This window comes from Rhinoderma darwinii, chromosome 13 (genome assembly GCF_050947455.1).
Source record: "Rhinoderma darwinii isolate aRhiDar2 chromosome 13, aRhiDar2.hap1, whole genome shotgun sequence".
NCBI classification, from domain to species: Eukaryota; Metazoa; Chordata; class Amphibia; order Anura; family Rhinodermatidae; genus Rhinoderma; species Rhinoderma darwinii.
The window spans coordinates 42,495,610-42,522,559 of NC_134699.1; the positions used below are offsets into that span (position 1 = coordinate 42,495,610).

General features: G+C 41.3%; 1 protein-coding gene across 4 annotated transcripts in view; it reads right to left on the minus strand.

Annotated features, from left to right (window-relative positions):
- ZNF335 (zinc finger protein 335) overlaps window positions 1-26,950 on the minus strand; it is an 80,845-nt gene that overhangs the window by 6,393 nt on the left and 47,502 nt on the right. For 3 of the 4 annotated variants that reach the window (XM_075846876.1, XM_075846877.1, XM_075846875.1), the window contains exons 7-22: window positions 26,600-26,728; window positions 20,023-20,221; window positions 16,922-17,099; window positions 14,900-15,012; window positions 13,955-13,973; window positions 12,367-12,483; window positions 12,166-12,242; window positions 3,570-3,730; window positions 3,246-3,475; window positions 2,573-2,675; window positions 2,338-2,429; window positions 1,965-2,224; window positions 1,765-1,864; window positions 1,513-1,689; window positions 1,240-1,382; window positions 895-974 (exon numbers count right to left, since the gene is read on the minus strand). In XM_075846876.1, the coding sequence (XP_075702991.1) occupies window positions 895-974; window positions 1,240-1,382; window positions 1,513-1,689; window positions 1,765-1,864; window positions 1,965-2,224; window positions 2,338-2,429; window positions 2,573-2,675; window positions 3,246-3,475; window positions 3,570-3,730; window positions 12,166-12,242; window positions 12,367-12,483; window positions 13,955-13,973; window positions 14,900-15,012; window positions 16,922-17,099; window positions 20,023-20,221; window positions 26,600-26,728 (2,178 nt within the window). The remainder of the gene's footprint in view (window positions 1-894; window positions 975-1,239; window positions 1,383-1,512; window positions 1,690-1,764; window positions 1,865-1,964; window positions 2,225-2,337; window positions 2,430-2,572; window positions 2,676-3,245; window positions 3,476-3,569; window positions 3,731-12,165; window positions 12,243-12,366; window positions 12,484-13,954; window positions 13,974-14,899; window positions 15,013-16,921; window positions 17,100-20,022; window positions 20,222-26,599; window positions 26,729-26,950) is intronic. The other variant, XM_075846878.1, reaches the window with a different exon arrangement.

A 26,950-nucleotide genomic window follows, 5' to 3' on the forward strand; every position in this document is an offset into this window, starting at 1 on the left:
GGAGACTTCACACCACACCCAGTTTGGGAGGAGGATGGCCAGGACACCGGTGCCGATGTCACCTCCAGCAGACTAGCACCGAGCCTCCTGACAACACACCTGGACATGCAGTTTGTCGGTCTCTTCTTGCCAAGCCAAGAAATACTGTTGTCTCCTCAAAACTTTCTCGGTACTAAAAAGCTGAAGGTGACAGCGGAGCCGGTCTCTTGGGCAGCTCCTACTGAGCTGTTTCCCGCTCATTTATACTATGACAAACATTCTGTGTGACAGCAGAAAGAGAGTCATCCCAGTCGGTATACTAGAGCCGCATTAGGGTTCCCATTTGCTGGACTGAGGGCAGCCATCCCTGCATACAACTGCAGCTCACGTTTTACCCAGCTGAACAGCAGGAGGGACGGCCGGCCTCAGTGTTTGTCTGACAAAGGCAATGTTTTCCCCGTAGCAGTTAAATATGATGGCCCTCTGGCTATTGCCTATGCCCGGGAGCCATCCTATTTAACGAGCAGCAGTAAGGTGGTTGGGCCATTTGGGCTCCCCAAATACGCACTACCAATAACCCGGCCAAACCCATCAGAAACAAAGCGGGAGCATCTGCAAAAGCGCGGCCACCGCTGCAGGACCGCGGCAGTGGCCTTAACCATAGGAAAACCAATAATAATCAAAGAAATGGTGCAGAATAGAAAAAGAAAAGTATTAACATATATTCATAATTTTTCATAAGGGACACTTAAATATGATCAATGAGATGGGAATAGCCCTTTATAGGGGTTGTCCAGGATTAGAAACGTTTGTCTAATTTTCTCCAGAAACAGTGTCACTCTTGTCCATGGTCGATGTCTGGTATTGTAGCTGAGCCCCACTGACAATGAAAAACAAGAAAAATCATGCACTTACCTGCTTGCTGGGGCTGCTCTACATTTGCTCCGGTGTGCAGCCTTTCAATATGGAATTTCAGGTGACCTTTCCTATTAAATCTGAAAAAAAATAGAAAAAAAAAATGACAAAGCCCATAGATTTCTGAAGGTATATTTAACCTGAATAACAGGACTCCCTTTTAAAGACAGAACTTAAAAGTGATATGGTAAGAGAGTTTCACTCATTACTACTGCATATAGTACATCTTCTAAACTCATAGCAGAACCAAAACAGTTGTGTCATAAGGATTGATGAGAAAAAGGGGTAGGGATGTGTATAAACAAAGAACACAAGGAGAGGATGTTGTAAAGCTGGCATTCCTACCTCTGGCCACACAAGTGACATGAATGTGGCCTGTGGTTGGTGTGTGTCATTGCATGTCTGCTTAGATCTTTCTTATTCCTGGAGGCAAAACTGCATTGATTGCAGCGGTGAGGCCGGAGATCAGAGTGGAGAGTCATATGATCCTAGCAGGGAGACGGGAAAGTCAAACAAGCCAAAGAAAGTCAGCAAATTTCCAGCTGACTATACAAATGCAACAAAAAGAAGGAACAGACAGACAGGCTGGAGTACTGGGCCACAGTCCTAAAGTCTTACCCTGACGTCAGCCCATGTTTCCGCAAAGAAATTCTCACAGTCTAGACATTTAAATCCACTGCCCCCTTCAATGTGGGCTCTTTTATGGCTCTCCATTTCTGCACGTCCCCAGAAAGATGAATTACAAATTTTACAGGAAAACTTCTTCGTTATAGGTGCAGGCCGATTGGAGCCAACCTGATAAAAAAAAAATACATGTTACAAAGAGATACTGCTGCAACTTTTTTTTAGTGATTTTGTATAGTGTCTCACTTGTGATTGTTGTGGCTTGTTCAGGAGCTGGGCAGAATTCTTGTCCTTCCCACTTTCTGCCAATAACGTATGAGAAGATCTAGGGGGTGCATCATTAGCACTACAACCGCAAGAATAAATGTACTTTATCATTACCTCCATTCACACCATAACATATATTTCCACTGAATAGATGTCCTTATTACTTCCCGAATAAATACCTGCACAGTGGGGTCTGCATGTTATGTGCATTCATAAGGCTGTACTCTGCAGTGGTGAAAGCTCTATTAATAGTGATCTTCTGTACTGTACCCTCATAGCCGGACTCTTGTAGGAGAGTCCCCTCATAACCAGCCTCTTGCACTTCTGTTACTTGTCTCTGATCCATATGCAAAGTCAGAACCTGTGCCATGTGCTGCTGCTGTGATGAAGATTCTGCCTCTTGCCCGTCAATGCATGGTGTCGATTTTACCACAGCTACCTGTAGAAATAAGACATTGGTCCAGTAAAAAACATTTTAATTCAAATTATCCATACCTTACAATCTAACCTACTTAGACATGCAGCCTCAAAAAAAGCAGCACCCTAACATACTTGCAATGATCCTCTAGGACCATCTCTTTGGGCGCTCATGTTCAAAAGCAGATCAAGAGCTGCTCGAGTTGCAAGTTCATCACCTTCTGCACCTACAAGAAAAGTGCACAATAAGGATAAGGGATTGGTCTTCTGCCTCCTTTCTGCGATTCTTCCGAAATACTACTTTACCAATATATCAGTGAACTTTTTTAAAAATCCAAGAAGCAATAAAGAAACTACATATCAGTCTCACCCTGCTCATATATTATAGTAGCAGCTCCCAGTGTATTCTGGGTCTGACCTCCATCCTGGGTGGGTTGGTGAAGCATGTGATAGGTAAGCTCTCTGGATGGATTCTGTATGAAGATATAAAAATTCCCAATAAGTATACCCGCTTTTTGATTAGCGATCACCAATCTTACTCCGATCGCTCTATCAGGTGTCTTTGTATAATCATATTTCCATTGCTTCAATTCAGTTTCAGTTTCCCATTAACTTAATTTTCTCCTTAACCCATTCTGCAGACATTTTTAGGTTGCAACCGAGCACATCAGAAAATTTCACCCAGCTAGCAATGGATTTAGTGAAACAGTGTAAAACTATATTCACACCTCTTTGTTCTAACTTGATATGGGTTTAGGACAAACGGTTGGGGCCTGGTTATACACAGTCTAAGCACAGAGGTGGTACTACAGTGATGCCAAGCATTAAATATATAATAGACATTGTATATAGAATTTAATTACACGTGGCTCCAGGCACTAAATATAATCAAAATGATCAACGCAAAAGTAGTTTCCACAAATATCTAAAACGGAGAATACGCACCTCGGAATCCCATTTCTCCCCCTCCGGTCAGGTCATATTGACAAACACAAACATGGTGAGTAACGTTCACATCAAATAATGACCTGCACTTTACTGACCTCGGCTTCTTGAGTAGTTGGAGCCTGGACCACTGGCTGCTCATTCTGTTGTTTGAGCTGTTCAATCTGTTGAGGAGAAAAAAAGGGCCGCCGTCGACATGGAACTTCCTCTGGGTGTCGTTGCACCCACTCTTGGTACAGTTGGAGATGTCGACATTTAATATGTAAACGCAGGTTCTTCTTGTGCTTGGTGGTAAAGTGGCAATACTCGCAGGCAAAAGGCTTTCCAGCTGAGAACATGAATAAAGAGCATCACCTTCCACAATACATCCAAAGACAAATGGAATGGTCTTCCAAAACTGGCCATTCTCACCCAATATTTACCTGAATGTTTAGTTGCCTGGTGAGTGAGTAGGAAGTCCTGTCGGAAAGTATGATATTTGCACTGATTGCATTTAAAGGGCTTGTCATTCATATGAGTGAGCTGGTGATTCAAGAGCTGCTTTCGGTCTTCACACATGTACTCACAAAATTCACATTTATACCTGGAAAAGAAAGGACATTAGATCTGGAGAATGTTGCGGGGAAATGTCTTTTTTTCAATATTAAAAATTATTCTAGGGATTGTTTTTTTTTTTAACAAATTCACAGGAAGTATGTGTATAGACAATGGACAATGATAGCATGGGGCCAGTGGCCATGTACTGGAATAGGTTTATTTACAGTTATATTTTCAGGATCCCGACTTGTAGCCATTGATAGGAACTTTCATGGTTTACATTCAAAAGCTGAAAACCTGCCCTGCTCAGGCGTTGATCTTACAGATCAGATTAGACTGGGCATTGATGCGAGTGATCACGTGATCACTAAGTGCTCTCTGCGTGGCAGATCTGCTGGTGCTTAGCAGACCCAGATCAGTTTTGTCTGTGACTAATATCACCACAGAGAGCTATTTTCACCTTTAACTTTGGCTCCTATGGATGCCCTTATTAGAGTGGAAAACGGCACAGATTGAATATAAAGTCTGATTGTCCCCCGAATGAATAATTGCAGTGGGTAATACCATTTTTTAATAGATTAGCTCCCATGTGTACAAAAATAATAGAGCTTGTCCACTCTGTTATTCTAAAAAAAAAAAAAGAGTAACAGGGATCTCTAAAATGATGAATTTACCAAATCAAAAATGTAAAAATGATCGGATATGGACAGCAAATCCAACAGGAAGATCAATACAATTCAACATGAACACCAAACAAAATGAATGCATAAACAGCCATTGAAAAATGGTCAATAGATATTAAGAATAACTGAACCCAAGGTCATGTACACATGAGGAAGACTTCAAAATAAAATCAGAAAAATGTACAGCCCCGGGACAAGAAATCAATGCATTTAATATAACAGAATATTTAAAGGCTGATCCATTTAATTATTAAGTAGTTAATGATCCATTTGAAGAAGTGGCCACATTTCAAAAATCACATTAAATAGACTAAGAAAACAGACAATCGTTGAAAAAGACCTTGCGGTAACACACGCTTCAATGTAAAAATACCATAAAAACAAATAGGAATAATAATGAGGCTTCCAATGGCGGGGCAAAACCTAATTACATCTGTGAAGTATAAAGCAAAACCAGATTAAACACATTACAGAATAGAAAACAGGACTGATGGAAATAAAATAGAAACCACTATGGAGGGGGTGCAGACTAATCCGAGAAATAGTTGGGCGGTAAAAATCAAAACCACAAAACAGGGAATAAATAGACCCAAAATCAAGTCTTTACTATACATGTATAACACGTGTTAACAGTCCGCAGCACGTACAATACCAGAGCAAAGAACAAGAATAATGTAGAATACGGAGGGTTATTTAATAAGAGAGTAATTAGGGCAAGCTTAGCAATAACCGCTAACTGATCAATGGTTTCTGTGGGATACTACACACTGGCACCAGTAGATTGCCTTCTACATAATCCTCTTTGTCTTTCTGATGCAGCAAAAGATAAACGTGAATATAAAAAGCTCAATGTTAGATTAACGCAGGACCTAGAAAAACACTGATGGATTCTAGGTCTGCATTATAATGTCATCGGAGTAGGTAGGCGAAGAAAATTTGAGTCAAGGATAAAGTCGTGGTAAGTCTACCCTATAGGTAAGTCTACCCTATAGATGAAGATTGTTAGCATTTAAGATGACCAGAAAAGCTTAATATAGCTCAGAAAATATTTTCTAACATAATGGGGAAATCTCATTCCCATTATCTGGATTTCCTTTCCTTTTTTGAGTTTTCAATATGAGCAGAGAAAAGTCATTAGTTCAACCTGAAGACGAAGAATACGTTCACAGGTTGTGGTTGGTTTTTGCTGCCAAGGTTTCAGTTCTATAAAATAACAGTTCTAGAAAACTGTTCCTAGAGCGGTTGCTATGGAGAATCGCTTCACGGAATCATATTTAGATATCATGGTCGCGGTTTTCAAAAATGCCGTTTTCCCCAATTTAAATCAATAGGGAAAAAAGTGGCAAAGCCACAACTTCTTTTTATTTTTTTTGTAGCCCACGGTATGTCCTGAAATCTGCACCGTTCTCATTAGCGCAGTGAACAGAATCCCATTCGTAACATTGAAACCTCCTAATCATTGCTGCATGTGAATACAGCCTAGAGCTATCTCAGCCGGATGTTCATGTGATGTCTATGGAGACAGCAGAGGTTAGTGGCTGCCAGTTCTCGCAAAAACCTAATGTCTATAGTTACCCATTTATTTGTGGTACGGGTACATCAGCAAACTTGATTATGCCCATGGACTTAAGATATGTCTTGGCAAACCATTGTTCGGTCAGCAGCTAAAACTCCTGTTCCATTTCATTAACAACCAAACATGCAGATTCAGGTCTAAGGAGGAAGGGTGGGAAGCATTACTTGACATATTGTGGACAAATTAATCATTCCACTATTTTAGCCACAAGCCTTCCCCGAGTGTAGATATCTGAAAATGATAACCAGCCAAACAATTTGGGCTAGAGCTCCACAGCGACTTTTGTCCATGGTAAAATTTTGGATTACTTAAATCGCAATTTTTCCTTATAAAGGAAAATAAAGGGGCTCTGCAAATGCGACATGGCATTTCAGAAGGGTCATCAATCAAATTAGTTTTATTAGTTCACCCTTTCTATGCACCGCAATTTTTATTCTTTCAGACTCGTAATATCGAATTAAGCCCCCCACGACAGCGGCTTCTTATCCGCCAACGCCATGGTAGATGCTAGAGTGTATGAGCTCCTTGGACGTATAGACATTCTGCGGCCACTTGGCTCTGCGCTCACAAGACCGCTTTCATACTTCTTCCAGAGCGCGCAGAAAGCAGTTGGGCAGCAACAGAGGTGTCTTGAGAGGGGATGTCTGCTCTGGGGTCCCTGTTGAGGGGGGGGGGGGGGATGTCTGACTAGGCTCTGTCTGAAGCAAAAAGCACGGCGCCACATGGTGCAGGTCAATGGGATAACGGGAGAGCCATAAACGTGATCGGTTCTGCTCACCTCGAAAATACGTAATAAAGGCAAGGATAATAGGTCCACTTCGTGCTGCTGCCAGGATCCAAAGCCGGTAAACCAGAACGGTTACCGCTAGTCGAGATAAAAAATGGGGAAGCAAAAAGGAGGATCCTATAGGGCGCTGCTGCGTGGTTATTAGAAGATAGTCAATGATGGTAAATACAAGAGTAATACGTGAATATTTATTTCGGCTACGCGTTTCGACACTGTACCAGCGTCTTCCTCAGGCCATCCATGGCCTGAGGAAGACGCTGGTACAGTGTCAAAACGCGTAGCCTAAATAAATATTCACGTATTACTCTTGTATTTACCATCATTGACTATCTTCTAATAACCACGCAGCAGCGCCCTATAGGATCCTCCTTTTTGCTTCCCCATTTTTTATCTAGGCTCTGTCTGGTCCATTTTGTGAACAGCTGACCTGGGGGTCTGTACTGAGTGAGGGTCTGGGGTCTGTCTTGACAGGTGGTGTCTGCTCTGGGATCTCTGTTTGAGGTAGGGCTACTGGGAAAACGGACTACAATGTAGATGCTACCATCACACCGCCTGGGAGCCCATATATTCTAGGCACTACCATTACTTATGGTTGTGACTGTCGGCATCCAAGGGAAAGTAGAGGCAGTTGATGTGCAGTAGTACTGACTGTTCCTAGGTTTACACAGTATTAGGCCCTGTTCACACAGAGTTTTTTGATGCGGAAACTGCGGCGCAAAACTCGTCAAAAACCGCCCGAAAATGCCTCCCATTGATTGACCGCGAGTAAAAAAAACGCGTCGCGGTAAAAAGAATCGTCATGACCCATCTAGAATCTAATTTATCATATTTCCTGACTTCTGAAAAAATGAAAACAAAACAATGTGTAATCATTTAAATACTAATTTAACAGCTTTTTACTTTTTTTATTAGTCCCCCTAGATCCCCTGAATCAGCGATTGTTGGATCACTTGCATGATATACAGTAAATCGTGATACTGACAGTCTCCAGAGGCAGGGCTTCAAAGGAGTACAAATATGGCAGACCTGGGGGCCCTCATTAGGCCCCCAGGCTGCCATAACAACCATAGTCACCGGCCGATCCCGTCGTGGGGGGGGGGTGCGATGCTGTGTCCGAAGGGGCGCCCCCCTGATTCTAACAAGTTAAATGCTGCGGTCGCGACTGACCGCGGCATTTAAGGTGTTAAATGGGCGGAATCAAAGTGATCTTTGATTCCGCCCGTTGCAGTGTGGTGTCCGCTGTATAACACAGCCGTCACCTGCTGAATGTGGAGCGAGCTCAGAACGTGAGCCTGCTCGATACTTCCCCTTAACGGCTACCACGTACTAGTACGTTGTATGTCGTTAAGGGGTTAAGGTAGTTTGTTCAATAAATAAGGTTTCCCGCCTAAATTAATCCTCTAATTCCCTTACACACAGTGAAGTTAAAAAATGTGTACATTGTATAACGTATGACATCGTTGTAGCGCAGAAAACAAAAACCCTCCTGTAGCTTTAGACACAGCATCTGTACAAAGATAATAAATCTACAAGTATATACACTTTGTAGTAAAGGCGTAAGAGAAGAAAGGGCCGGGGAGAACAGACTAAAAGTAATGGTTTGGGGTAATTATTTTATGCTTGGCATGGCATTTTGACAGGAACGTATTAACGTCTGAGCACCTGACGTCCATGCAAAACGCATTGATGTAAAGCAGAATGTCTAAAATTGGTGCGTGTAAGTACGGAAAGGTGTGCACCTTTTTGGGGAGGTTGCTATTATTTTTTTAAGTGTAGGTGCATAGAGCAGCCAAGAGCCCATTATCTATGTCAAGGGTCTCAAACTCGGCCGGGTAAATGGGCTGCACATAGAAAAAAATGTGACATTGACAGGCCGCCTTACATTCAAATTTGATACAATACAAAGTTATTATTAATCAATTCGTTATTTGAACTACAATAACAATAATACATTACTATAATAATACAACATTACTATCATAATACCATCCGGTTTAAACTTACAGGAAATGTGCGTGTTTACTCCACGTTTATTTTAACAATCCAGTTTTCTAGTTTAAGTCGCTAAATGCAGTCCGGCGGCTCAGTCGGCAGCATTTGGCAGACACAAGAATGTCAAGATTGGGCAGCCCCTTCTTAAGATAGGGCCATAATGTCCTCTGTAGACCGTGCCACAGTGCCCTCTGTAGATCATGCTACAGTGCCTTCTGTAGATCATGCCACACTGCCCTCTGTAGATCATGCCACACTGCCCTCTGTAGATCATGCCACACTGCCCTCTGTAGATCATGCCACACACACCCCCTTATAGATAGCTCCATTGGGGCTCCCTCTAGGAGTGGAATCCTCAGCCAGATCGTTGCCGATGCATTGGCCGGGGATTGCTCTGCTGGAGGAGGCCCTGACGTCACAGTCTATAGACCGTGACATCAGAGGATCCTCCTGGACCGGAATGTAATGCTAGAAGCGACTCTGCTCCGGGACCCTGGGGAAGCCCATGACACCACTGTCCATATATGGACAGTGATGTCAGGAGCAGAACTAGAGTCTCAGGCAGAGCGCTGGTAGCGCTCTGCCTGGGACTTCGGCTCTGGGGTTGTCCCTGATATCACTGTCCATTTATGGGCAGTGATGTCAGGAGTAGTGCTGGAGTGCCAGGAAGAGTGCTACTAGCACTCTGCCTGGGACTCCAGCTCTGCTCCTGACATCACTGTCCATATACGGACAGTGATGTCAGAGGCTTTCCCAGAGCAGGAGTCTCGTAGCAGAGCGCTAGTATAGTCTCTGCTCTGGGACTGCTTTTCTGGAGAAGCCCCTGACATCACTGTCCATATATGGACATTGACTTCAGGGGCTCCTCCAGCAGAGGAATCCCCGGCCAAAGCATCGCTAATGCTCTTGAGTGAGCTTCCATAGAGCTATCTACAGGGAGGGAGGGTGCAGCGCTGTCAACAGGGTGGGGAGTGTACCATCTACAAGGGGCTGTGTGACAGCATGAAGGAGCGCTGGCGTGCTCCTCCTTCAGAAGGCTCTTTCCTCCCCCGAGGGAACTACGGTGCACCACGGGCCGCAGATGACTGTCCTAGGGGCTGCATGTGAACCGCGGGCCACGTGTTTGAGACCCCTGATCTATGTGTTCCCTGCAGTCCCCGAGATAACCGTAATATAATGGCAAGACGACAATTAGATCACTGTTACCAGTGATATGTATACACAGACATGCCTCCATGCTCCTTTTAAACGGAATCCCTGTGGTGCTCTCACTGAAGTTACGGGGTTCCCTAGCAAACGCCCGAATGAGGAAACATGAGAATGCTAGTATTTTTTGGTAACCGGGAAATTATTATTTCTGTTCTGTGTCACAGTACAGGATCAGGCTATTAGTGTGACAGTGCAGTGCCTTCAAACACAGCATGCAAATTAATTTTGCTTCTTTCCAATTCCACCACACAACATTTTTTTTCTTTCAGTTTACCAGTATATTATTCGGGACTTTAAGCGGTGCCAAGAAAAACTACAACTCCTGCAAAAATTAAGCCTTCACACTGATCCATTGACGTAAAAATAAAAATAAATATGGGGGGGGGGGGGGGGTGGAGTGAAAACCGAAAACGGGAAAACAAAAAATGGCTTGGACTTTAAGGGGTTAAGATCACCAGATAAATTTGTATGCGCACAAGAGACCTTTTTCTGACTTCCTGAAAGGCAGAAGCAACTCCAAGTGTTGAGAAGAAAGCTTTAAACCTTTCATCCATCTTTATTTTTATGACTAATGTGTAATGGGTAGGATTTAGACCGATTATGAGGCGGTGTGGACAAATTAAGATGATCATAAGACCAAGTGTGTTTAGACAGTTGTATATCTCCAGTTGTTTATGCTCTGTTCTACAGCACATTCAGAAAATCAACAGTGAGAATATATATATATATATATATATATATATATATATATATGTACACAAACACACTGTATATATATATATATATATATATATATATATATATACACACACACACATATATACATACATACATACTTCGGTTGGATGGCGCCCTGTGTGGGATTCTTTATTTCTGCCCTCCACAAACCACATAAATAGGTACGCACATACTGGAATATAAGTACTGTACATACATAGAGAGACATATTAAAGAGACACAGGCAAATATATACACACACATTCTGGAATATATACATACATACATACAGGTAAATATATAGACATACATACACATGCCACACGCAAAGCACACTGATGCAAAAATGCAACACACACGGACAAAAAAACGCTACAATTATTTTTTATTTTTTTAAATCAATTAACAAAATACAAAGTGAATGAACGGAAGAGAAATCTAAAATCAAAATTTGGTGTGGCCACCCTAAGCCTTCAAAACATCATGAATTCTTCTAGGTACACTAGCACAAAGTCATGAATTTTATACGATTATTGTCAGTTGTATGATTAACCAATTATACCGAACAGGAGATAATGATCAGAATTTTCATATGTAGGTTGAAACACAGTTATTAACTATAACAGAAACAGCTATGTAGGAGTCTTATAACTGGGTGAGGAACAGCCAAACTCTGTCTTCCACAACCTCCCCTTTTTAGCAGTTTCATGTCACAGGTCCACCATGGCAAGACTGAGCACACCAACAAGACACAAGGATGTTATACTGAATCAGCAAGGTCTTTCCTAGGCAAAGATTTCAAAACAGACTGGGGTTTTAAGATGTGCTGTTCAAGCTCTTTTGAAGGAGCACAAATAAATAAATGGGCAACGTTGAGGACTTCCCTTCAAAATTGGAAGATGTCTAGAAGTGCCTTCAGCTCAGAACTGGCAGAACCCCATGGGACATATGGAGTAAATGATGTGTCAGCCATCTACTGTTTGGAGAAATCTGGCCAGAAGTGGTCTTCATGGAAGAATTTTGGCCAAACTGCCATACCTTCGACGTGGAAATAAGGAAAAAGCGACTCAACTATGCAGGAAAACATAGGAAATGGGATCAGAAAAATTATCAACATCATCAAGTCTGTCTGAGATTACATGAAGAGACATAAGGATTTGAGGAAGCCTACATCCTCAGAAGAGCTATGGTTACTTCTCCGAGATGTTTGGAATAACCTCCATGCCGAGTTCCTTCAAAATCTGTGTGCAAGTGTATCTATAATAATTGATGCTGTTTGAAGTCAAAGTCACACCAAATATTGATTTGATTTAGATTTCTCTTCTGTTCCTTTACTTTGCATTTTGTTAATTGCTAAAAAACAAACATCAAACACTTCCATTTTTGAAAGCACTCCTACTTTGCAGCAGTTTTCCGCAATTTCCTAAAACTTTTGCACAGTACTGAATGTGTATGTGTATGTGTATAATATATATATGAAAAAAAACATGTAGCCATTTAACATAACCAGAAGTTACCTGTTTTCTTCCACACAATGAAGATGAGTCAGAAGATGATTCTTGAATGTATATCTTTTTTTAAAGGCTTTACCGCACTGCAATAGGACAACACAGACACGTCATTAACTTTGTTGTAAAAAAAAAATATTACATATACCAAGTGCATTTACCGAAAAAATAAATAAAAAGAGAGAGAGATATGAGTTATGGGTATTGTACCTTGTCACACATGTGTGGTTTCTCAGTGCTGTGTGTCTTCATGTGCTGCGTTAACCTTTTTTGCATGGTGTACACACGATTACACACAGGGCAGGGGTATGTGATCGTTTTTGTGATCTGTAGGTATAGAGCAGAACAGGAGTGAAATTTAAAACAAAGAAAAGATCTCCTACTAAAACTTGGATATTTAAACCCTCAACTGAACCATTGATGGAGGAACACAAGCTAGTGGCTGCAGCATTACGATCCGGGGAATTTTTTATGGCATTCTCTGGGCCCATTCATCCATGTGGAAGGCACTTTGAACCGATTTGGGTTATAATTTCATCACTGCAGATCACATCCACCCATACATGCTGTTTATCACCCCTGGGGCAGATGGAATCATCCAGCAAGACATGTCACACGGCTAGAAATGTCCAACACCGGTTGGAAGAGCACAACCAAGACTTCCAAGTACTTCCCTGGCCCCCTAATTCTCTGGACTTGAACCCAATTGAGCATCTGTGGGACCTCGATTGTCTTGTTTGCTCTATGGCTCCTCCCCCACGCACCCTCCAGCAAATGTGGGATGCTCTGCAGTCGGCATGGCTCCAGATACCTGAGACAACCGACCAGCACCTTATTAAGTCACCCCCAGCCCGTCTAGCTAAAGGTCTGTGCTGCACACGGCGGTTACTCTGGATATTAGCTGGTCGTCATAATAATGTGACTCGACTATGTACTATAATATTTTGAATAGTGGGGGGTCTAACTTCCAGGACCACTGCCGATGCTTAGAATGAAGAGGTCACAGCGTTGGATTAGCGCTGTCATCTCTTCGCAGTTTCTTCCTGCACAACAACCCGTCCGGCCACCTTGTGTGCGAGGAACTGTAGCACAGCTCTCTTCAAGTGAATAGCACGAATGTCATGGGACACAATGGTTGAAATCCCCGCTGATCCGGAAGTGTCGGTATATTGCAGCGATATGCCATCACTTTCTAGAATGTTAAAAATCCATTTAAACATGTTTTTAGATTTTTGGTTTATTTTTTATGACATGCCTATATTAAAGGGGTATTCCCATCTCAGCATTGCTATTCCATATGATCGCAAACGTAAAGATATTTATTTTTGCAATTAGAATAACGTTTTTAAAATGTGTAAATTGACAGATGTAGGACTTCGCTTCTCCCAGGGTCCCTTTGCTTGCCTGTCGCTGTCTATGGTTATGGCCGCCATTGCGATCTAGTAGATTAGAGCCCTAGTCTAGTCTGATTAGAGTCTATCAATAGGTTACATTTTTGTTCTGGTTAAGATGGGAATCACCCTTTAGGAAAAATCCATGAAATATTGCAGTTTTCACACTGGCCATTGAACTCTCACATTAGATTTGCGCTTTGTACATTGGGGGCAGGGACAGCGGTCATCTCATATCATCAGAACACAGGATTAAAAGGAAAAGTAACATCGCGGTTATAAAGCGGAGGGCAGATAACTCCTAATTGATCACACCATTGACAACAGAAGACAACCTTGCACAGGGACTACTGTACATGATCCAGACAATGCCCACAGCACTCTCCCATAGCGGTCTATTTTCTTACCATTAAAGAATTATTTTTTCTGAAAAAGAAAATGGAGAAAGGGTATTTTTATAAAGTGATATATCAATCGTTGTACATTTATATTCAAGGACTGACCTACGTTCAATTTATTTGTACTTTCAAATAAAAGTATACGTATTATTCCTGTCTGATACAATGGCAAATCATTCTTCATTATTACAAAGGAGGGTCCATCTAAACAGCAAAATTGCTGAACCAATAGAAAAAACATTACCATCAGGCTGAAATATTTCTGCCTCCTAAGAGCCAGCAATGAGTAAAATCATGCATGTAAATGGCAAATCAACGGATACGATTTTTTCACTACACAAGCAAATGATTGTGAATGTTATTTTTATTATCAAAGGAGCCAAGTCTTGTCTGCAATTCTACTGAAACCAGTCAAATATCTGAACGATTGTCCTACTTAACAGAGATCGTTTCAATCCTTAAGCATGTTGATACTTTGTAGAACGGTGAGGTTTGGACGACTTTTCATTTTAAACTCTAGCAATTTAATTGAAGGTTCTAGAACTAGTGGAAGGTATTTGACTTGCTTTTCACATCACTTCTATATTTTATTCTCCATAAAAGACATTTCCGCATGTGCTTTGTACATGTGTTAGGGCAAATTCAGCAGTTATCTTATCATTAAAGGGCAGGATTAGAATGACAGGTAAACCTCTATTATAAAGCTAGAGGCAGATTACACAGCATTGACTATAGGTAAAGGGGACAACTCAGCCCCTCCACCCTGCACATCAATGAGCATGCCCTCAACACTTAGTGCACATCCAAAATAATGCACAAAAATGCTGACCACTAGTGTTAAATTATCAACCAAGTCACCCCTTAAACCCAAGTATACAGGACAGACCTACTTTTAGAAACCTACAATGAAACAGTAAACCTGGGTATAGATGTACACTCTGGCTAGGAACTTACCGTTCTTGCTGGTGCACAGCAGAGTGTCTTATCACATCCTTCTTGTAAACACTTGTGTAGTTACACTGATCGCATTTGTGTGGTTTGTTTCCCTGGTGGTTGAACATGTGCTCCTTAAAGAAGGGACAATGTGAATAATAATTGAAATGTAATCTTCAAAAAACATAAAAAAATACTCCTTAAAAATATATAAGGCTTCATAAAAACAATCTTTATACTAGGTTTTAGTTAATTAAGTTACTAAGTTGCGGTCCTGGATTTGGTACAATTTTTGGGTTTTAATCAACGGGATTACAAGTTCAGTGACATATTTATGGTCTTCGCTTTATAAGTGAACATTTACTGCCTTATACATAACCTTTTGAAGACCAAAGTCTATAGATAATTGAATGTCCACAGCAATTTAGTTTTTCTTTTTTTGTGGCACAAATTAGGGTTTTAATGTGGTTCCAAAATAGAACCAGTATATTTGTAGATTTTAAATTACTTTTGTAATTTAATGTAATTAGTTTGATCAAATTTATACCCCAAAATAATCCCCACACTTTCCCGTGTATAACGATAGCAAATAGGTGTACTTTGCCCAACCTACATCATTATTATAAAGCTCGAGAACATAGGTCTCCATTTTTTCTAGCACACCTTCTGTCCTTAGGTGGTATGTATCTTTAAAGCTTACCTGTTATTTCAGGTGACTCAGAATAAGCTGTCGTATGTGTGTACATGAGGAATAACATATATTTCTGGTCATTATCGGACTTGCCTCCTGCTTTTTATTTTTCTTTTTTTTTTGCAGTTTTCACCTTTGTGCTGTGGGTTCTCTCTAAATCTCAGTTCTCCCTGTGCTAGTGGGTGGAGTCCAACTGCTATCATGTCTCCCATACATTGCACACAAAGAAGAGGAGAATGCTTCTCTCCTATCTGTATCTATAACATATATGGAAGCAGCAGCATTATGGAGATTATACAGCAGTAATGAGCAGTGTAGCTGTGAATCCAGCACGAAGGTGAGATAGAACACTTATTAGAAGAAGTGTCTAGACTTACTAGAGCCTGTCTCTCCCTCTACTTCTCTCTCACAATGCTCCCTCCCCCTCCCTTTATTTAGACTTTTATGGACTGCTGTAGCCTAATCCCTCAATGAGCTGATCGTCCATCTTGTAATTAGGGGGCCAAAAAAGCAGTACATTGAGTGAGTGAACAGTTAGTGGGGGTGGGGATAATAAGTGGAGAAAGGCATTTTTCTCTAATAAAATATATTACAGAGTTTCTTATATTCACTCGTACTATTTATTTATGCATGGCTTGTTCAAAGACCAGTGCATATTTAAATAGGCGGAAAACACTTGTGTACAGAAATTTTTATTCTAAGTGTAAGAGAAGATAGGAGCGGTGCTAAACAATTGCCAGGTAATAATTGACGCCAATTTGATAGAACACATAGTGTGATATGGATGCATTATTATATTGGTCCATGATGTCCATGTAAAATGCATCCATGTAACAGAGGATGGTCCTAGGCGTTGTGGGTGAGTTGGGGGAAGGGCTTGATTCTCTCTTTTTATTTTTAACGTTTAAAAAATTAAAATGAAATTGCATGCCCAGGTGGGATCAGGGTTTGATGTGAACAATTATATTTAATGAAAAAAAACACAAAGAACCAGATGACAGTACAATTCCCTAGCTATGCAATGTTGAGAAATTATCTGCGCCCAGATGGAAGCAAGTATACAAAACCACAGAGAAATATTTATCTGTGGTTTTGTATATTTGAGTACATATATCGTCCAGCACATGTCCAATATGTTGGTACAATAGAAATAGCAAAAAAATAAGTACATTGATATCAGTTATACATCAATTTAGATACTCTTGACTGGCGACAATGACACTGGAAAGTATTTTAAGATGTAGACAGCTATGATCTAATATGCAGCTATGATCTAATATGCACCACTATATGACATGACACTTTAATAACCAATAAACTGAACCACTTAAATATGGAGAAAAAATTCTCACCTTCAGAGAAGACCATCTCCGGCACTGATAACTACACTGTTGGCACCTAAACATTTGAGGGTCATTGCTATCATGTGAATTTACATGGAAGGAATAATCTTCTTGTGTAAGGAACCTGGAGCCACAGACACGGCAGATGAAAGGTCTGAGCAGAGGCTTATTTGGAGGTTTATAATACCTGCATAAGGAAAAATCAAGCACAATCGTGTATACAAGAGGAAACTAAAATGCATATTCATTTTAAAACTTGAACACCTAAGAAGGCATTTTTTATTAGACCTTAAGGACCCACCCATTTTTATTCTTAAATGGGGTGCCCAGAATAAAAAACAAACACAAAAAAGATCTGCTTTTACTTTTTTTTTCCTCCAGAAACAGTGCCAGGTTTGTCCACAGGCTGTCTGGGATTGTAGCTCAGCCTCATGTAAGTCCTTGACAACCCCTTTCAGTATGAAACCCATTTTTTCCCCATTTTCTATTCCAGAAAGTATAACTTCTTTATTTTTGTGTACACACAGGTGTGTTAGGGTTTTATTGTTTGAGGGAATGTATCCATCAGCGTGTTTGGTGCAACTTTCGAAATACCTTTTATTATAAATAATTTGCACTTTTTCAGATATAGCTGCTTTGTATCCTGTAAACAGAGAAGCTGTATCTTGCGCCGAGACCTGAATCTGTCAGGTCAGTGGCACTGACTGTTTCAGTGAAAGCGGGCCAGATCCACCTGTTACCGATCACATCTAAATTATGAACTTAGATGTGATTGATAATAGCTCGATCCTGCGTGTCAGACACACAGGACCCGCTGAACCCTACAGTCCCGCTGACCTGATGGATACAGGTTTCAGCGGTAGATACAGCTGCTCTGTATACAGGATACAAAGCAGCTGTATCTCAAAAAGTAAAAATAAATTTTTAATAAAAAGTAAATTATAAAGTTGCACCAAACAAACGGATAGACATTTTTATTAAAACAAAAAACAATTTCAAAAAGGTGTACATAGCCTTTAACCCCTTCCCAACATTTGACGTGTCCATACACCAAAGTCGGGTAGGGGAAGTATGGAACGGGCTAACGGAGTGAACCCGCTCCATACGATGCCGGTATCAGCTGTATGTACAGCCGACACTTCAGAGTAACGAGCAGGATCACGCTCAAGCGCGATCCCGCTGGTTTAACTCGTTAAATGCCGCGGTCAATAGCGACCGCAGCATTTAAATCGTTAGAAAGAGGGGGGAGACCCCCTCTAACAGCTCATCGCTCCCTGCGCCACGCAATAGCGGGGGGGGGGGTGATGGTTGCTATGGCTGCTTGGGGGCCTAATTAAAACCCCCAGGTCCGCCATCTTGGTGCTCCTATTAAGCTCTGGTTCCGGCAGGGCTTAATAGAAGCCTGTCGGAATCACGATATACTGCAATACATTAGTATTGCAGTATATCCTGCAAGCGATCTAACGATCGCTGGTTGAAATAAAAAAAGTTATTTTATGTATAAAAAAATAATTACGTTAAAAAAAAAAAACTTTTTCCATTTTTTTTTTTTTTACCATGCTCTAGGTGGAGCATGGTAATACAAAAATTAAAAAAATTGGTATCATCGCATCCGTAAAAGTCTGAACTATTACAATATATCATTATTTAACCCGCACGGTGAACGCCGTAAAAGGAAAAAAATATATATTGTAAACGCCAGAATCTCTATTTTTTGGTCACCTCATCTCCCACAAAAAATGAAATAAAAAGTGATCAAAACGTCACATGTACCCCAAAATGGTATGATTAAAAACTACAGCTTATCCCGCAAAAAATAAGCCCTCATTACACTTAAATCGACTGAAAAATAAAAAGTTACGGCTCTCGGAATTTGGCAACACAAAATAAATTTTATTTTTTTTACACTTAGGTTTTTACTTGTAAAAGTAGTAAAATATAGAAAAAACTATATATATTTGGTATCGGCGTAATCGTATTGACCCACAGAATAAAGTTAACATGTGGTTTTAATTGCACAGTGAATTCCGTAAAAACGACGCGCAAAAAACAATGGAGGAATCGCTGTTTTTTTCATTTTCTACCCCACAAATAATTTTTGCCCTTTCCTAGTACATTATACGGCACAATAAATGGTGCTACGAAAAACTATAACTCGTCCCGCAAAATTCAAGCTCTCATAGGACTATATAGTCGGAAAAATAAAAAAGTTCTGGCTTTTGGAAGGTGGGGAGGAAAAAACGAAAATGAAAAAGTGCTGCGGCGGGAAGGGGTTAAATGTACACATTGTGGGCTGTGTATAAAAGCATGCCACGGATTTTGTGGATACAGTGGCAGTACCCACGAGTTCATTATGATGGACATATCCGTCACAGTGCAGTATATCCGTCAATGGTCGTTCAGGGGTTGTCACGGACGCTAGACAAGCAGAATTCTTAATGTAAGTATCAAACCGTCAAGAACGTGAATTCGGATAGCTTGTTATATAAACGAATATGTACATTAACTTAAGTCTTTCAGTTATCATCACAGCTAGCAAGCTACCGCAGAATCTCCATTCATTTTATGCCTAGGCCAATCATAAGGATATGTATGGGAGCACGATCAGAAATATTTAACATCCATCAAAAGAGATTTTGTTAAATCTATTGCTTGACTAAAGTAGAGGTGGCAGATTTTGATCTTCTAGTCAACTGCAAAGTCTTTCTAATATTCTGCAGTAGCAGAACCAGCATCCTCCTGGGATGCCTGATTAATGAAGCCCGCGGGGCAGCTGCCGCCAGCCTATTTGCATGGCATGACATGGCATCCTTGACTAAGCTGTAAATGCCACTGGGGGAAAAAATATAAGTTGGGAGGCAGCAGTGAATTTCAGCAGCGCCAAATGAAATGTAATTCATTCTGTACTTCTCTGTATATGAAAAAACATTCATTCAACCAAAGAGATACAAATAAACATGTCACATTCTACTTCATGCTATAGTAAAAGTCAAATAACTGCTGTGCATTATGCATCATTTGACATGATTCGTCTTGCCATTTAATGGTGACCTATCAATATAATAATTATCTATTGTATTATTGGTAGCACAACATTTACACAGACTCACCTGCGGCTTCTATAGCGATGATACCGTCGACCTCTAAAGTGTTTCGGGGGACGGCCACGTGGTCGACAAGTTAGCTTCTGCTCGTCTTGAGGTGAGCAAGAGGAGGCATCCTTGTTTTCAAAGTCAGAGAGGATGACATTAATTTCCACTGGTTCATCCATTGTAGACAATTGTGGAGGACCAGTATCCACATCAGGAGCTATGAAAATAAAATCACAGTTCTGCTTTGTCTACACCAAGATGTGCATTTAGCCTTTCATAACCCAATAAACTGACTAACTGAAGCCTTCCGGTCTCCTGACAATGTTTGCTATGGTAGAGAGTTTACCCTTTGGCTTTCAGAATTAAAAGGGTCTTCCCATAATCTATATTTATCTCCTATCCACAGGATAGATGATAAATATCGGATTGGTGGGGTCCCGACCGCTGGGATCCCCACGGCTCCCAGGAATGGGCTTACCTTCGCCGTTCCTGGGAGCCCCATAGGAGTAGTGCGCATGCTCGGGCACCGCTTCATTTATTTCTATGGGGCTGCCGAAGATAGCAGAGTGGCAGCCCTATAGAAATGAATAGAGCAGTGGTCGAGCATGCGCACTACCGATAAATTCCTATGGGGTTCCAAGGAACGGCAAGGTAAGCCCGTTTTCGATGGAGGTCCCAGTGGTTGAAACCAATGATTTTGGGAATACCTCTTTAAATTACTAAAAGTAGCACATGCACCTCACATAGCACTATGCTGCCTTTTTTAGGTTGTGCTGTATAAGTTGTATCAGTCACTGAGTCGTATAAACGTAAACATTTTACAATTGAGTCCACAAAAGTGTCAGATATGTGCAACAGCAAATAGTTATAAGTTGTCCCAAGTTGTATGGCTGAAAAAAAAAGTTAAGGGCTAGAAGGCATTTTACCTTTATATGACTCCATTAGCTTGATGCTAACAATTAATAGCTAGGCTTTAGGGTACGTTCACACAGTGCAGATTTGCTATGGATTTTGCATGCATTTTTTTAAACCAAAACCAGAATTGGATCCAGGAGAGCAGACCTGTAAGGCCTTCCTTTTATATATTTCTTCTGTTTAAGTTTCGTTTCTCATTATGGCTTTTAAAAGTCCTGGCAAAATCTGCAGCAAATCTGCACTGTGGGAACATACCCTTAACCTGAATTTCCACTACGGGTTTTTGAAACGGCCAATTAACAACCTTTGCGAACAGCCCATCAAAGAAAAACAAAAAAGTGATTTGTGACATTAGGAGAAAATACATAAAACGGTCAATAAGCACCAATTATTACATTTAGATTTATGACATTTGACCTTTTTCACAGTTATTAAAAGCGTAACAAAAACTTCAATCCACTTTTTTTTTCTAGCCGCATTTGTAATATAAATAGATTTTGGAATCTACTTTATTAATAAATATGGGCTACTTTTTGTGTTATATGGGATTGAAATTGCTACTCTGCCACTTTTATACCACATTTTACTTCTTGACTTCTTGCTGTTGCTAACAGAAATCCGTACACTGTTTGAATGTATCGGTGTACGGACTCTGCTGCCTGCGAGTACGGCTAGGCAGAGGCCCCACCCGGACGTCAGATGTGCACGCCCCCATCGTGATGTCAGGAAGGTCTCTCCGTCTCTATATACTAGACAGTTCTCTATAGAGTAGCAGGCAGCATCAGAGCGCAGGGAAGAGAATGTGATGTGCTCTGCTGCTGTCTGTGTATACAGAGGCGCTTGGGGAAAAGAAGCCTCCGTCCGTCGCCACCTCCCTGCACCATCTCCTCTCCTCTATATACACTATGGAACCGGCAGCAGCAGAGAATATGATGTGCTCTACTACTACCCGCTCCACAGTGTATATAGACAAAACAACAAAAAAAGATCCTGGTAGTTGGTGGGCACATAAACCATTACTGTTATCTAAATGCCTGAAGACAAAAGGAGCCCTAGCTTGCCAACTACCTATGAACAATAATGAATAAAATAAAAACTTTATTAATGTTATTGTAAGCAATTTAACGAGCGACAATTAATAAAATGATCAATGCCAGCTGCTAGAAGGTGAATTCCTAGGCGCGTTGCCTGTGAGATGGCTATCAATAGCACAATTCTATCTAAACCAGTGTTTTCAATTGGAGTCTGGGGACAGCTGCAGAACGCTGAATCTTTATTAACTTACAGAGGCAATTGTATCTAGCGGCTGAGTATTGTATTAAAAATAGTTACCCCACACCCGTCCTGTTTCGCTACATATGTAGCGTCTTCAGGGTTTTTTGGGGCTAATGGAGGCACGCTGCAAAAATCCCCTTATTTTATAAACTTGGAGTGACGAACACGTCATACACGTATAGTTAGCCAATCGTAATTGTTAACAGCAGTCGAGACCCTCAATAGCGTAATGGACATGTAGATTGTCCTATCACAGGTAATACCAGCTATCCGGTCCTCTGTTAGAGATGCCGCATGCGCGCAAGGAAGGAAAAAAACGAACCAGCGTCTAAGTATAGAGACGCCAGAGTACTTCGAAATTTTTCAAGCTAAGGATGTTGCGCATGCACTGGGACTTAAGTCCCTCAGAAGAAAATGTATACTAAGTAAAGTGTAGAGGTTATATCTGAGTAAGAAGGGTATCCAGCGTGTATTTGTGAAATAGCTCGGATACTTAGTCATCTAGGGAGCGGAGTGCATTGCGCATACCCAGGGACACAGTCCCTGAGATGAGACAACTATGCCTAATGAAAGGGGTTTAGTATCTAAGTATAGGATTTTAATAGATACGTGTTGTCAAGCACTCAGTTGCTAGGCAAGGCATACAATACATATCCTAGGGCTATGGCCACGAGAAGCTATTTGTATAATTCAGATAGCACCAGAGGTGAAATTAAATGAAAAAAAAGGGGAAATTGGCCATCAAGACTCATGTTTCGAGCTACGGTCTCACTGGACTCAAAGGAAAAATATATATGAAGTTTCAACATAAATACAGTATGATGATAATAAAAGATTAGGAATATCATCCAAAGTGAGAGGGCAGGTATAAAAGGAAAAATATTCTATAACATGATCAAGTGATTAAGTTAGAAGAAAATAGATAAATAAAATGACCATCTATAGTTGTCACTATAAGATAGGTATATTAGAGAAAGGCCAGGTTAGTGAATTCCTCATTAAGTCCATTTGGACTAACTACTTAAAACGGTGGATCCAACGTGCTTCTTCCTGTAGAAGCTCTCGGTCTAGATTTCCAGCCCTGGGGCCCAATTTCAATTGGATGATGCCCCAGAATTGGAGTAAGCGGGCAATGCCATCATGCATGGATCGGATATGTCTTGACAACGGTGTGTCTTCCTTTTTCTTAATTGTATTGAGATGCTTTGAGCTTCTTCTCCTAAATTCCTGAACAGTTTTACCCACAAAAAGTTTGGGACAGGGGAATGCTGCTATGCATATAACTCCACTACTTTGACAATTAATGAATTGCCTGATCTCATAGGTTTTACCATCAAAGGGACTACAGAAGTTTTTCACAGTAGGCACAAGGGGACAAAAGGATGTATCTTCCACAGGGATGAGATCCTATAACTGGAGATTTGAGCCAGTTATTCCGTGGCATAGATTGTCTAGAATAGTGACTATGTACTGGCAAATCCCGCAGATTTTTACCTCTGCTGTACGTGATACTAGAAGTAGTTGAAATTGCATCCCTAAGGTCTGGATCAGCATGAAGAATAGGCCAGTGTTTTTGTAATATCTCAGAGACCTGGGAGGAACCTGCATCAAAGGTTCCTATGCACCTTATAGTGGGAGAGGGCTTAATGGATTTAAGACTCTTGCCATACAGAAGTTCTTTTCTGTCAGTTGCCCTGGCATAGGCCGTATGTAGGGTATCCACGAGCTAAAAACTTTTGATGAAGATTGTTACATTCAAGTTGAAAAGATTGCTCATCAGAGCAATTTCTCTTGGCCCTTAGGTATTGTCCTATCGGGATTCCTTTCTTTAGTGCCGGTGGATGGAAACTATACCAATGTAAAAAACTATTTGTAGCTGTGGCCTTACGAAAAATGTCTGTATGAACACTGCCACCAGGGCCCAGGGAGAAAATGTAATTACTTTACCGTGTAACTCGTGGGTAAATTTCATTCCGATATTATTGAGTATGACCATGAAATCTGAAAATAATGACAGATCCCCATCCCAAAGAATAAGAATGTCGTCAATGTATCTACCCCAAAATAAAATGTGACCGGTAAAACAAAGTAAGTCATCAGTGAAAGCTATAGTGTCTTCCCACCACCCTAAAAATAAATTGGCAAAAGTGGGTGCACAAACAGTGCCCATGGCAGTCCCGTTTAATTGGTGATAGAATTTGCCATCAAAAATAAAATAATTGTGTGAGCAAAAACTCAAGTAGTGATCACACAAATGTGTGGTGTGCTTGAAATGGAGTGCCTTTGGTGCCCAAAAAATGTTTAAACGGCATGAAGGCTAACTATACGGACACACCCACGTATTCGTCAATCCAAGTTTATAAAATAAGGGGATGTTTGCAGTGCGCCATCATTAGCCCTGGAAACCCCCAAAGAGGCTACATATGTAGCGAAACATGTTGGCAGGGCTAACTATTTTTAATACAATGCTCAGCTGCTAGATACAATTGCCTCTATTAGTTAGTGGAGATTCAGCATTCGCTGACTCCAATTGAAAAAAACTTGTTTAGATAGAATTGTGCTATTGATAGCTATCTCACAGGCAACGCACCTAGAAATTCACCTTCTAGCAGATGGCATTGATCATTTTAATAATTGTGATTTGTTAAATTGCTTACAATAGCATTAATAAAGTTTTTATTTTATTCTTTATTGTTCATAGGTAGTTGGCAAGCTAGGGCTCCTTTTGCCTTCAGGCATTTAGTTAAGAGTAATGGTGTATATAGAGACACTGTAGGAGCCCCCATCCTGAGCAGCCTCCCTACACCACTCTATATTCACTATGGAACCGGGGGGGAGGCAGAGCGCAGAGAATATGATGCACTCTACAAACTACAATCTATGGGGCCAGCAGTAGCAGAGTGCATCATATTCTCTGCCTCCCCCGGTTCCATAGTGACAATAGAGGGGTTTAGGGAGGGTGCGCTGGACGGAGGCTTCTTCTACAGTGCCTCTGTATACACTATGGAGCGGGCAGTAACAGAAGTACTGTAGAAGAAGCCTCCGTCCGGCGCACCCTCCCTGCACCCGCTCCTGCCCTCTATATTCAATAGGGAACCGGCAGAGACAGAGAATATGACACACTCTGCTATTGCCCGCTCCATTGTGTATATAGAGGCACTGTAGAAGCCTCCGTCCAGCGCCGCCGCCTCCCTGCACCCTCTATATAGACCAGAGGTCTCAAAGATGCGGTCCGCATGCCGCAAGCGGCCCGAGGCTGTAATCTGCGGCCCACGGAACACAGTCTCGCTAGTATAGGCTCTGCTCCGGGACTCTGTGGAATCCCCTGACATCACTGTCTAAACATGGACAGTGATGTCAGGGGCTTTCCCAGAGCCAGAGTCCTAGAGCAGAGCGACACCACTGTGCATATATGGACAGTGATATCAGGAGCCGAGCTGGCGTCCCAGGCAGAGCGCTAGTAGCACAAGGACCTGGGGGTTTTCTGATTGGCTGGCTGTTTAGGTGCATGATGGGAACTATGGGCAGATTGAATATTGCATAAAGTACTGGCAAACATCACACACATTAAGACACACCGCTAGCAACTGGCCAGAATCAGGAAGTGTAAGAGAATAGATGTGGACTGTTGCACAAGGAATAAAAGCTGCAAAAAAGGTACTTTGAACTGAAAAAAATTACTAGGAGTAATGTACTTCGATAGAGTGACATAATAGCAGTTAATTAATTTTTTGGGGCGAAGGTTTAGTTACGGTTTAAATAAGGATACTGTCCGCTTGATATAAGTTGCAAGGAGAGCCCGTTCTTTGTATTTTTTCCTGATATTACTAGTCCTTGTGAATAGCAGAGATTTTAACCAGTACACTCGGCGCCTTATACATTGATAAGATCAACAGTTGAGCAGCCCATTCAAAACTATGATTTATGACATTACTTGAACAACTGTCTTTGAATCTATATGTATCCCCTTGCCATACAGATCCTTTCTATATAACTACAACAGCGGTCCCCAATCTTTGCACATTGTGAACCACATTCAACTTTATGTTGTGGTCGGGAACCACATTCAATTAAAAAAATATTGAGACTAAAAAAATTTAAATGTGGAGGGCTCCTCTGGCAAGCCATAAAGCGGAGGTTCAGGAGCCACATGTGGCTCCCAAGTTACTGATTGGGGACCACTGATCTACATTATAAATTGTGACAAGTAAGGTAGGGTGAAATAAAACCATCGTATAGTACTGAATGTGAAGATGTGACATATGATTCTGGACAGACGCGTACATTTTCCATCAATAATTAGATTTGAATAAACCATAACACTCAATATTAACTGCCATGTTCTTAACCCCCCCCCCCCCCCAAAAAAAAAAAACCACTATAGTGGAGCAGAGATTCACAATACCTTGTAGGCGTGAAACCTTGCGAGGACGCCCAGGCCTTCTGCGTGGTCTCCCTTTTGCCAAAGCACCGCTAGTGGGTTCAAACGGGTGATTGCGAGTTGTATCCTCTCCCGGACTATAGTCACTATCATCTGCAAGAGTAGAGCATTCTCTTTACTAAGAATACAGCCTAATAAAACCAAATAATGTACTTGCCATAAGAGCTTTTCCTCATTGAATTGGGGGACACTACACCATGGGTATAGGCCCCTGACTCTAGGAGGCACACACTAGGTAGGAGAGTCTGGGCTCTGCCCAGGCAGGCCATACCTTTCCCACAGACACTGGTTATTCAGTTTGTAAAGAAGCAGTAG